Source organism: Aulostomus chinensis, chromosome 17 (assembly GCF_037954235.1).
Source record: "Aulostomus chinensis isolate RoL2024-O1b breed Wild chromosome 17, RoL_Achi_v1.0, whole genome shotgun sequence".
NCBI lineage: Eukaryota > Metazoa > Chordata > Actinopteri > Syngnathiformes > Aulostomidae > Aulostomus > Aulostomus chinensis.
In genome coordinates this window covers 2,031,452-2,043,947 of record NC_141336.1, presented here as the reverse complement: position 1 = coordinate 2,043,947, position 12,496 = coordinate 2,031,452, and the positions used below count along the sequence as shown (strand labels likewise).

Here is a 12,496-nt window from a genome sequence, read left to right as displayed (position 1 = left end):
GTGGAGACGTACAAAAGATGAGCAGTGAGCGTCTACCAAAACAGGGACTTTGATCGAGCGTCCGTCCACACTGGGCTCTTTAAAGACTCGTGTCTGCTGAGACATTCAGAAGGGGTCTGCCGACAGACGCCGGGCCTCAGGGTCAAGCACAACAAGCACAGATGGCGGATGTAAACAATGTCATGGTTGCCATTGGGGATTTTGGTCCTTTCCAGAGGAGAATCGTCATCTTAGGTTCCTTACCGTTGATTCTGCTTGCATTTGTACTTGTCGGGGTTGTTTTCATAGGCAACGCTCCGGACCACTGGTGCTGGAGTCCAGTATCTGAGCGCCTCCGGGAGGTATGTGGCTGGACGGAGGCTGAGGTGCGGGAAGTCACAGTTCCTCGCTCTGAACAGACAGGAGCCTTCAGCCGCTGCCAGAGGTTTGACGTTGACTGGAGCAAAAGCCAAAACAAATGTGTTGAAGTGGACTGGACGCTGGCCTCTAATAAGAGCCAGACCGTGTCCTGTGATGGTGGATGGGTGTTTGACAGGAGCCACAGTTCTATTGTCTCTGAGGTAGGTGGACCTCTGCCTCGACGCAGGAGCAGGAGTCAGAATCCTGAGGCTGCACTGATGACCTGTGATTCAACGGAAAGTTCTGCCTTATTTGAAACGTTTTGCTAGAATGAATCTTTCTCTGTCACACCTCCTAGTTCTTGAATGCTCTGTTGCTGCTGCAGGATCGGGAGGTGGGTTCATCCAGAATGACTGTTCTCTGTCACTCTTTCCCTCCCAGTTCTCACTGGTCTGTGAGCATTCCTGGCTCGCTGATCTGAATCAAGTGTTTCTGGCGTTTGGATTTTTCATCGGATCTTTTGTTACTGGCTACTTGGCTGACAGGTTTGTAAGGCGCCGGTTTGCTTCCTCTCTCCCAGTTTCCACTCAGGTGCAGTTTCAGTAATAAAAGCTCTCCTCGCAGGTTCGGTAGGAAGCCATGTTTGATTGCATCGATGCTCGGCCTCGGCCTCTCAGGTGTTGGCATCATGCTGTCGCCATGGTACCTGCTGCTGCTCACCTTCCGCTTTTTACAAGGGTTCTGTGGAAAGGGAGCATGGACGGCATCCTACGTACTTGGTATGTTAGAACATCGCAGCGAGAACAGTTCCAATCTCCAGGCTGATTAGGTGACAACAACAACAACAACAATAAAAACAACCACACAGCGTTAATGGAGGGAATTCACTGCACAGCTGGTATCAGAACTAACACCACCTTCATGGCTACTCTCACATCTCTGACAAGTACTGATGAGGCCATACAGCTTCTGATCGATGCTAGCGACACTGATACTGTTCCCGTTCAGCTTGATAATTCAGCTTTCTTTCATTTGCATGCAGACATGAGCCTGTCTGCCTTACAAACATGAGCTTCTGTTGATACAGTGATCGAGTTCTTTGGAGCGAGCAACAGGAAGTTTGTGTCCATGGTGAGTCGGACCTTCTACTCCACTGGCATGGTGATCCTGCCCGGTCTGGCCTACTTCCTGTCCTCCTGGAGGAGCCTGATGCTGGTCATGAGTCTGCCCTGCTTCCTCTTTGTCTCATACTTCTGGTCGGTGTCCATCAACACAAATATGATGTTTGTACTATTAGAAATTTCTTGATGTCAAAGTCAGAGGCATCCATTTATCTATTGTGGCTTAATTTACTTTACTGTCAACTGATTGAAAAAAATAATCAAATTCATTACAAATTTTGTAATCTGTATCTAAATAATCTCATATATGAATTTTGCTGTAAGAAGAATTTAAAATATGGATTTCTGGAACCCTGAAGAGCCATTTCAGAAATCAAATTCTTCTTTTAATTTCCGGTAGATTCAAAGCCGTCATGGTGTCTTGCTGCCCTCTACTGGCCACTCACAGCTTAATCCACGCAGAGATAAATGTGTAATATTTATTGTCCCTTGTATTTCAAAATGAATAATTCTGCATTCAGTTTACTGGTGGCAGGTATCGGACGTTACGGCTCCGCAGGAGCAGCTTGGTCTGCATCAAACCTTGTCATTATAAACACGCCCAGCTCGGATGTTGCTACATTGACAGAATCGTGTTTGTGTCTGAAGGCTGGTCCCTGAATCTCCACGCTGGCTGTTCTCTCAAAAAAGAACCGCTGAGGCCATGAGAGTTGCTGCCAGCGTGGCGCGCATCAACGGGAGATCTTTGCCCCAGACTGAAGTAGGACAGCACCTCTAAATCTTGTTCTGACAATCTGTTTATGACGACACAAATACAATTTTCCTTTTCACTTTATTCAGATAATTCTGGAGGGCAAGAAGGAAGTGAATCCCATGTCAGTGATGGACTTGTTCAGGACGTCTGACATGAAAAAGAACACGCTGATTTTGATTTATGCCTGGTGAGTTGCTTTATGATCTTGTGGATCCACCAATCACACGATGATTCAGCTGTTCTGGGATTTCTGTTTTACTGGACTGCAAGACAGTTTAGATCCTCATCACCAGAATATAAAGGCTGATTCATCCATCAAATATCTTAGGACTCTGATGTCATATCATAATACAGGATCTGGTGGTGGTGTAAGTAACTTTTCCACTCAGTATTCTAGTGTTTACTGACTAGGTCCTCTTTAACACGCCTCAATTAACAACTTGCAGAAATGGCGGCTGTATCTGTATGATACTGACACCAGTGTTTCATTTATGTTTTACTGCAGTAATTGCAGGAACAATATTTGGTCCCACCTTTATTGTAGATGGTACTAAATGCTGGCGGCCCGGTGGAGCAGTGGTCCTCCCTGTGGCCCCCAGCAAGAAGGTTGTGGGTGGAGCCCCGGCTGCAGCACGGGGTCTTTCTGTGTGAGTCTTCATGTTCTCCCTGTTCCTGCTGGGTTCTCTCTGGTACTCCAGCTTCCTCCACAGTCCAAAGACATCAAGAGGGACCAGGTTAATCCAGACTCTAAATTGACCGTAGGCGTGGCTGGGAGAGCCAATGGTTGTCTGTCTCTATGTGTTGGCCCTGCCATGGACTGGTGACCTGTCCAGGGGGAAGGCTGCTGGGATAGGCTCCACCCCCACCACCCTGAACAGGAGAAGAGGGGGAAGATGGAGGGATGGAGGGATGGATGGTACTAAATGCTGAATGTTTCAGTAGGACTCTGAACCAGTTCCTGTGCTCTTGTTCAGGTTTACGAGCAGCATCGTGTTTCAAGGCCTGGTCCTGCGTTTGGGGCTCACGGGCGACGACCTGCTCTTGGACTTCTTCATCTCTGCTCTGGTCGAGCTGCCAACTGGTGTCATTTTCTACATGCTGGTGGACAGAGTCGGTCGGCGCTCCCTGATGGCTGCAACCAACTTCACCGGAGGGATCGCCTGCCTGGTGATGCCCTTTGTCTCCCAGGGTAGGAGCTCAGGGTGCTTGGTGCAGGGTTTGAAGGGTTTTTAAAAATACTGGGGATGCATGATAGTATAAGAAGATACGGGTCCTTTTTAAAATATATCTGTATTGGTCTGATTCTGTCGTATATGATGAGAAACAAAGTGATAAAAACACACTGCCTGGCCCCCAAAAAGTCCCTCGCTAATATTTCGTTGGACTGCCTGTAGTTTTGGTTACGGCACGCATTCACTGTGGCATTTGTTCGATTAGCTTCAGCAATGTTACAAGATTTATTTCCATCCAGTGTTGCATTAATTTTTCACCAAGATCAGGGTTAAGGTCTGGACTCTGTGGTGGCCCATCCACGTGTGACAGTAACGTCTCGTGCTCACTGAACCACTCCCTCACAGTTGGAGCCCGATGAATCCTGGCATTGTCATCTTGGCTCGTGCCATCAGGGAGGAACAAATCCATTGATGGAACAACCTGGTCATTTAATGTATTCAGGAGGGCAGCTGACCTCATTCCTTCTTCATGTTGCTGAACCCAGACCTGACCAACTGCAGGAACCCCAGACCGTAGCACTGCCTCGAGTTCCCTTCACACTGTGTGTGAGGAAATCTCTTACTTACACTATTGAACATAGACCTGAGTTCTACTGTTGTTTTTCTTCTATGTAATTGATCGCTGATCAAGATCAATCAGTATTGTTTTCCGACCCCAGTTCTTCCTCAAAGGCGATGCTTCCCTCCGATATCCTTCCAGTTTGTAGTAAATGCGTTGGAGAGTTCCTAACCATATTGTAGTCGTTTCTGCCGTCAGTTTTCTGTTTAATGCTGCCCTCCTCCAACAGTCCAGCATCTTTTCCACGACCACGGGATGTGTCTTTCAACATGGTTGTTTAAGAAATGAGAAGCTACTCATCGCATCAGCTGGGGTTACATAACTTGTTACCAGCAGTAATCATCCAATAGGAGGCTCATACCTGTTCGCTCAGTTACATTCAGGTGGTGACAGTTCAAGGGTGTCATTTGGGATATAAAGAAATACAATTTTTAACATTCTCAGGGTTTTTTATGTATCTGTCGGTATGTAAATATCCAAACTTGTCAGTGAAAATCAGCAGTTGGCCAAAATAGTTGCCAAAATATCTGCATATCGGATATCAGAAAAAAACAACCCAGCGTCCTGCATCCCCAGAAAATGCATCAGAATAATTGAACTGATTCCACAGTTTGGCTGGTCTTCGATTTGAGAGACATTCTTGGTGACTTCTACTTACGGACAGACGCTGTTTTCACGCTGCGTTCTGATTCTCGTTTCTGCTCTGCAGATTTTGCGTGGCTGAAAAAATCCATCATCATCATCGGGAGGCTCGCAATCGCCATCGGATTCGAAACTGTGAACTTTGCAAATACAGAGATGTATCCGACTCCGCTGAGGTGGGAAATCAATGAATGTTGATGCACATGGGTGTGATTTCTATTTTCTTTTGAGGAAAAAGATAAAAAAAAAGTTGCATTAAGTAGAAACACTAGAAGACGCTATTTCACCCAAATATTTTGCCTCTAAAGTCCTCACTCATAGGTGTCTCGAACTCTTAAAACTTCCTCCGCATCACCTCTTTGTGACTCCAGAATGCAGGAAGAGCCAGGCACATATTTTCTCAGGTTGAAGCTAATGGAGACCGATGGCTCACAACAGCAAAACTGTCCAGAAACCAGAGTTTACCAGCTCTCAGGGTCATGGTCCAGTGTAATCTACGTCATCTATATCTGCTGTTTGTGGATGTCGTGGTCCTCTTAGCTCCATCAGGCCACGACCTCCAGCTCTTGCTGGGACAGTTCGCAGCCGAATGTGAAGCGGCTGGGATGAGAATCAGCACCTCCAAGTCTGAGGCCCTGGTCCTCAGCTGGAAAAGGGTTGCCTTCCCACTCCGGGTCGGGGAGGAGGTCCTGCCTCAAGTGGAGGAGTATCTCGAAATCTTGTTCACGAGTGAGGGTAGGATGGAGTGGGAGATTGACAGGTGGATTGTGGTGGCGTCCGCAGTGATGCTGGTGCTAAACCAGTCTGTTGTGGTGAAGAGGGAGCTTAGCCAAAAGGTGAAGCTCTCAATGTCCTGTTCAATCTAGGTTCCAACCCTCACCTGTGGTCATGAGCTCTGGGTAATGACTGAAAGAACAAGATCCTGAATACAAGCAGCCGAAATGAGTTTCCCCCTCAGGGAGGCTGGGCTCTCCCTTAGAGACAGGGTGAGGAGCTCAGTCCTTCAGGAGGGACTCAGAGTAGAGCTGCTGCTCCTCCATGTAGAGGAGTCAGTGGAGGTGGTTCAGGCATCTGGAGAGGACACCTCCCTATGGAGTTGTTCCAGGCATGTCTGACTTGGGGCCGACCCAGGACACGCTGGAGGGATTATATCTCTCAGCTGGCCTGGGAACGCCTCAGGATTCCCCCGGAAGAGCTGGTGGGAGTGGCTGGGAGAGGACAGTCTGGGCTTCCTTGCTGTGGCTGCTGCCCCCGCGACCCAGACCAAACGGATAAGAGGAGAATGACGATGACGACGAGGGCCAACTGGATAAGTAGAGAACGACAACGATGACATTTTTGGACAGTCTGGCTGTCTGTGACACGTTCTCTCTTGCCTGCTGGCTCCTCCTCGAGACTTCCGGCGAACGTGTTGCGTCATTTCCTGCCTGTAGTACTGTCGCTGTGTTCGACTCTCTCAATGCTCCCTCAGGAGTACTGCTAACTTAATCGCCTTAAGCACCACTGTATACTGCATTTTGGTGTAATACAGAGGTTTCTGTCACTTCAGTCTTTAGCAGGACTTTTCTCTGAAATTCCTCGTTCTATTTGTTCTATTTGCCACAGGTGCACTCGTTCACCTTAGCATACTAGCGATGGCTGCTCTCTCTCTTTCCGCCTCTCCCCCACCTCTCCCTCCCTCTCCTGCTCCATGTGCCAGATGTTTAGTTACTCCTCTGCCTCCTTTAGTGATAATGGTACGTGGAATAAGTGTAGTTTGTTTGTAGTCCTGGAGGCTTAGTGAGTTAGAGACCCGGCTCCGCACCATGGAGGCTAGCGCTAGTCCCTTAGCTTCAGGAGCTTCTCAGTCCACCTTAGCGGGTGCGGAGCTACCTAGCCTAGCCACGGCTAGCAGCTCCCGAGCAGCCGGGAACTAGCCAGTCCCGCTGGGTGACACCACGAGGGAAACCTAGACGCAGTAAGCCCGTGTTTGCCCACCAACCCCTTCATGTTTCCAACCGCTTTTCCCCATTCAGCGACACACCCGCTGAGAGTAAAACTCTACATGTCGGCTCTGTTGCTCGCAGCCCCGCTGTGAAGCCGACATTAGTCATTGGCAGTTCTGTTCTCTGTAACGTGAAGGTAGAGACACCAGCGAGCATAAAGTGCAGCCCAGGGGCCAGAGCGGGTGACGCTGAGGCTAAAGATGCTGGCAAAACGTACGGTTAAATACAGTAAGATTGTGATACATGTCGGCGCTAATGACACCCGGCTTCGCCAGTCGGAATTAACTAAAGTTAACATGGCTTCGGTGGGCAACTACGCTAAAACAATGTCGGACTCCGTAATTTTCTCTGGCCCGCTGCCCAATTTAGCGAGTGACGACATGTTTAGCCGCATGCATTCATTCCATCGCTGGATGTCCAGGTGGTGCTGAGATAACAACGTGGCTCATAGACAATTGGAGCTCCTCTGGGGAAAGCCTGGTCTGATTGGGAGAGATGGCGTCCATTCTACTTTGGATGGTGCATCTCTCTTATCTAGGAACAGAGGCCAGTTTGTTAGCCATACTAATCCCTGACAAGCACCCAGAGTTCAGACCAGCAGGCAGAGCTGCAGGTTAGCACGCCCTCTGCTGGTTCCTTGGTGTTGTCACCCACCCAGCCTAGAGAAACTGTGTCTGCCCCGAGGCTTTATAAGCCTGCACCCAAATCTGGAGGAGGAACTTATAGCAACTTAGTTCAAATTAAAACCACTGCTCCAGCAAATCAACCCAGTAAAACTATTAAATGTGGTTTGCTAAATATTCGATCTCTCCCATCCAAGTCTCTCCTACTGAACGATTTAATTACTAATTATCAGATTGGTGTATTAGCACTCACTGAAACCTGGGAGCAGCAAGATGAGTGTGTTAGTTTAAATGAATCTTGCCCTCCTGGTTACATTAACTACCATGTACCTCGCACCACTGGCAGAGGAGGAGGAGTAGCTGCTCATTAACCCTCCACCTAATTGTTCATTAATTCATTTGAGCCTGTCAGCTTCTCCCTCCCAGACTGGAAAGCAGAGAAACCACTCTTACTTGCTGGGGTGTACCGTCCTCCTGCACCTTATTCTGAGTTCTTAGAAGAACTCCCTGACTTTCTGTCTAACTTGGCATTGAACTCAGACAAAGTCATTCTAGTGGGTGACTTGAACATCCATGTGGACGTCAATGATGATTCTCTGGCCACTGCGTTTAAGTCGCTTCTTGATTCTGTTGGCTTCTGTCAGAGGGTAAACAAACCCACTCCCACTTTTAATCACATCCTTGATTTAGTGCTCACTGATGGAATAGAAGCTGACCTCATCACAGTTCTTCCTCAGAACCCCGTCTTGTCTGATCACTCCTTAATTACATTTGAATTTACTTTAACAAATTATATCCTACCTGGGAAAAAGTCCTGCTTCAGTAGATGTCTATCTGACACTGCTGTTTCTAGATTTAAGGAGCTTATTCCAGCAGAGCTTGCTGCCACACCTTGTAGTGATATAATGGGCAGTTATGCTGATTCCACCCCACCCAGGTAGACTATCTTGTGGACAGCACTGCAGCAGCACTCCTTGGGACACTTGATGCCGTAGCTCCCCTGAAGAAGAAGGTTATCAACCAGAAAAGAATAGTTCCCTGGTACAGCCCAGAGCTGCGTGCCTTAAAACAGAAGACCAGACAACTGGAAAGGAAGACACATTCCAGCCAGCACGAGGAAGTCCACCAAGCCTGGAAGGAGAGTTTATTAATATATAAAAAAGAACTCCGTAATGCCAGAAGCGCTTACTACTCGTCCCTGATAGAAAAGAATAAGAACAACCCCAGGTTCCTCTTCAGCACTGTGGGCAGGCTCACCAAGAACCATAGTGCTGTTGAGCCATGCAGCCCCCAACTCTCAGCAGTAACGACTTCCTATCTTTCTTTACTGAAAAGATTGTGAATATTAGAACAAAGATTGCCAGTAATGGAGGACAGACTACAGTCCCCATAGAAGCACCTCCCAGACTTGGTGCATACTTGGACAGCTTCTCCCCCATCGACCTGTCAGAATTAACTTCTGCAGTCGGTTCCTCCAAGTCAGCCACTTGTCTGCTGGATCCCATCCCGACAAGCCTCCTAAAGGATGCCTTCCCTCTAGTCAACACTTCTATATTAAATCAAATTAATCTTTCCTTAGTCACAGGTTATGTGCCACAGGCCTTTAAGGTGGCTGTCATCAACCCTTTACTTAAAAACCTTCTCTTGACCCAGATGTGTTAGCCAACTATAGGCCAATATCCAACCTCCCTACATCTCCAAGATCCTTGAGAAGGTTGTCCTGGAGCAGCTACATGAACATCTGCACAGCAACGAGCTCTTTGAAGCCTTCCAGTCTGGATTCAGGGAACACCATAGCACTGAACCAGCACTGGTCAGAGTCTCTAATGATCTTCTTATAGCTTCAGACAGAGGTCTCGTCTCTGTCCTTTTGGACCTCAGTGCTGCATTTGACACCATCGACCACAGCATCCTGCTACAGAGACTAGACCATGAAACTGGGATTAAGGACCTGCCCTAAAATGGGTTAAGTCCTACTTATCAGACAGGTTTCAGTTTGTTAATGTTAATAAGGACCATTCAGAGTACAGCAGAGTCACATATGGTGGACCACAGGGTTCAGTTTTAGGACCGATTCTCTTCACTCTTTACATGCTCCCATTAGGTGACATAATCCAGAAGCACTCAATCAACTTCCACTGTTGTGAGGACGACACACAACTTTACTGGTCGATGGAGCCAGACGACACAAGCCAGTTTACTAATCTGCTAGACTGCCTGAAAGACATTAAATCCTGGATGTCTTCTAACTTCTTAATGCTAAATTCAGATCAAACTGAGGTCATCATGTTTGGACCTAAACCCCTCAGGGACACCTCTCTAACCAGATCACTACTCTAGATGGCATCACCTTGACCCTGAGGACAACTGCAGGAACCTTGGAGTCATTTTTGACCATGACCTTTCCTTCAGCTCCCACATAAAGCATGTGACCAGGACCGCCTTCTTCCATCTGCGAAGTATCGCTAAGATTAGGAACATCCTTTCCCAGAGTGATGCTGAGAAACTGGTGCATGCATTCATCACTTCTAGGATGGACCACTGCAACTCTCTCCTGTCAGGATGTCCCAACAACTCTCTAAAGAGTCTCCAGCTGGTCCAGAACGCTGCAGCCAGGGTTCTGACAGGAGTTAGAAGAGAGAACACATCTCTCCACTTTAGCTTCTCTCCTTCCTGTAGGATCTAGAATCCACTTCAAAATCCTTCTGCTGACTCATCAGGCTCTCAATGATGAAGCTCCATCCTCTCTGAAAGAACTCATTAGTCCCTCCTGTCCCACCAGAGCACTCCGCTCCCAGAATGCAGGTCTTTTAGTGATTCCCAGTATCTCTAAACCAGACTGGGAGGTAGAGCCTTCAGGTACCAGTTCCTCTACTGTGGAACCAGCATCTCTCCATGGGTCAGAGAGGCAGACACTTTAACTACGTTTAAGTCCAGGCTTAAGACCTTCCTCTATGACAGAGCCTTCAGTCAGGACTGGTTCAGGTAGCTCTGAACCATTGATAGCTATGCTGCTACAGGCTGAGACTGCTGGGGGACACATCAGGTTACATGGAGCCCTCCCCTCCCCTCCCCCCCTCTCCTCTCCCCTCCCCTCCTCTCCTCCCCTCTCCTCTCCTCTCCCCTCCTTGCTCCTCTCTTCTCTCCTCTCCCCTCCCCTCCTCCCCTCTCTTCTCTCCTCTCCCCTCACCTCCTCTCTCCTTCTCTTCTCTCCCCTCCTTGCTCCTCTCCTCCTCTCTTCTCTCCTCTCCTCTCCTCTCCCTTCACCTCCTCTTTCCTCCTCACCTCTCCTCTCCTCCTTACCTGTTTCACTTTGTCTCCTGCACGTCTGTCCCTCCTGGTGAGGGATCCTCCTCCCCTCCTCACCCTGAGGTTTCTCCCATTTTTCCCTGTTAAAGGTTTTCTATGGAGTTTCTCCTCAGTCGATGTGAGGCTCTGAGGGCAGAGGATGTTGTTATGATGCCATGAAGCCTGGAGACAAACTGGAGGGGAAAACAGGCTACAAAGAAAACTGCCTTGCCTTGCCTGTGATGGTTGTTGGCTACCTGCCGCCATTCAAGCATCAAGCTAAATTCATGTGGCTGGCTCTTACTTCATTCTAGAGCAACAAAGCCGTAATGCAGCAGTGAGAGAAAATGTCTGTGAGCTCAAGACTCCCATGAGCGAGCGCTTCACTTTTATGGTGAAGTTTGCTTTTAGTAAATGAGACGGACACAAATCCACGTCCAGAAGTGTTTGTGCTCGTTGCTTAGCCACCCTGCCAAGTCTCAGACGCACTGTTGTGAACGATAAAATCCAATGTTGTGTGCTACATTCTTGTGCTGCAAAACATCTGTTGATAGTTTAGTTTGAACCTCAGAGGAAGTTAAGAAATTCCCCCAAAATATAATTTCAAATCAAATGAAAAAAACAGTCTTACTTGATTTTGTTTTTTCAAATTTCCCAGAAATTTGGGAGTGTCGGTGTGTTCATCGGCCGGTGACATTGGCGCCATCGTAGCCCCATTTCTGCTCTACAGACTGGCCACTATCAGACAGGAGCTCCCCCTGTTTCTCTATGGTGAATAAAGGATGATCCTGCAATGAGCGCTCCAGAATCACGAGTTCAACTGTGTGTCAATGTGTGCGTTGTGTTTGTGTAAGGTGCCATGTCAGTGCTGTACAGCGGCCTGATTACCATGTTGCCGGAGATGAGGGGACTCCCGCTACCAGAGACCATAGAAGAGGCCAAGAATCTGAGAGGGTGAATAAGTACAACCACCAGATCTCCTCTGCTCGCGACACAAATACAAACCAGAGTCAGAAAATATCAAATGTGTGACATCGAGAGGCGTAAGAGAACGTCTGAGGGGCGGACGCGCTTGTCCGTCTACAGACGCGGGCTTCTGTCTGCTGACATCAACTTGTTTGTGGTTTTTTTGACAGGAGGAAAAAACAACCAAAGACTGCTGTCGACCTGGTGATATGACGGGAAGTTCAGCCGCCACGCTTATGTTTACAGTCACGTCCAACAGCTCAAATAACGGACAGGAAGTTCTTTAAACACTCCATTCAGTGATTGAGGATGGTGTGACCCTGGCGCTGAGTTCAGGTCCCAGCCGGCCAACCCGTCATGATATTAGGGGACATTTCTTGCAATGATCCCCAAATGTGGTTCACACTCGTGTGACAGAGATGAGGTGATGGAGGTGGATGTGTTTCAGCTCAGCTACCAACTTTATTGTCCGAAATTATGATCAACGATGCCACTTGACGGATTGTCCTCCTTGCTTGTTTGATGTGTTTATCTGTTCCGTGCAGAACAACGTCATTGTGATCCAACTGCAGCAGGAATAACGGTTGCCTGAGTTCTTGGTTTGTCTTGTTGATCTGCCTCTGACAGCCTCGTCCTCGCAGTCCTCGTCATCATAAATGCAAATAAAGAGAATTATGCAGAAGTGGATCATGAGAGCGAATGTGCTTGACTCAGACACGTCTTCTCCTCACGTCCGACCCAGCAGACAACAATACCCCTGCTTGTTCAGATATCCTTCTGTACTGTAGATCTCACTGAGGGCTGTTTTTGTTAAGGCTTTTGTTCCATTGTAGGTTCGCCTCGGCGCTGCCAACAAAAGCTGCCCCACATACATACTGTTGACTGAATGAAAGGACCTGCAGCCATAAATTGTGTCGAAAATCACTGGTATGCATGAGAAGCTGAGAGTCCGTCAGGCACAAATATTTGTTTTCCTGCAAAAAAAGC

The 12,496-nt window shown here is 48.0% G+C and overlaps 1 protein-coding gene across 1 annotated transcript; it reads left to right on the top strand.

Moving 5' to 3' along the window:
- Positions 1-161: 161 nt before the first annotated feature.
- Positions 162-12,122, top strand: slc22a3 (solute carrier family 22 member 3). Its single transcript, XM_086182670.1, has 11 exons — positions 162-560; positions 781-884; positions 964-1,118; positions 1,427-1,595; positions 2,109-2,220; positions 2,301-2,401; positions 3,189-3,403; positions 4,715-4,823; positions 11,202-11,314; positions 11,398-11,497; positions 11,680-12,122. The coding sequence occupies exons 1-11, from the start codon at positions 162-164 to the stop codon at positions 11,720-11,722; spliced, it is 1,620 nt and encodes a 539-aa protein (XP_086038796.1). The 3' UTR covers positions 11,723-12,122.
- The last annotated feature ends 374 nt before the right edge of the window (positions 12,123-12,496 follow it).

What these genes read in the sequence shown, in the direction of transcription:
- slc22a3 (XM_086182670.1), top strand. Translation starts at nt 162, where the DNA reads ATGGCGGATGTAAACAATGTCATGGTTGCCATTGGGGATTTTGGTCCT. An exon ending in ACTGGCTACTTGGCTGACAG is followed by an intron (nt 885 to 963) that starts GTTTGTAAGGCG and finishes CTCTCCTCGCAG; the next exon opens with GTTCGGTAGGAAGCCATGTT. An exon ending in CTCTTTGTCTCATACTTCTG is followed by an intron (nt 1,596 to 2,108) that starts GTCGGTGTCCAT and finishes TTGTGTCTGAAG; the next exon opens with GCTGGTCCCTGAATCTCCAC.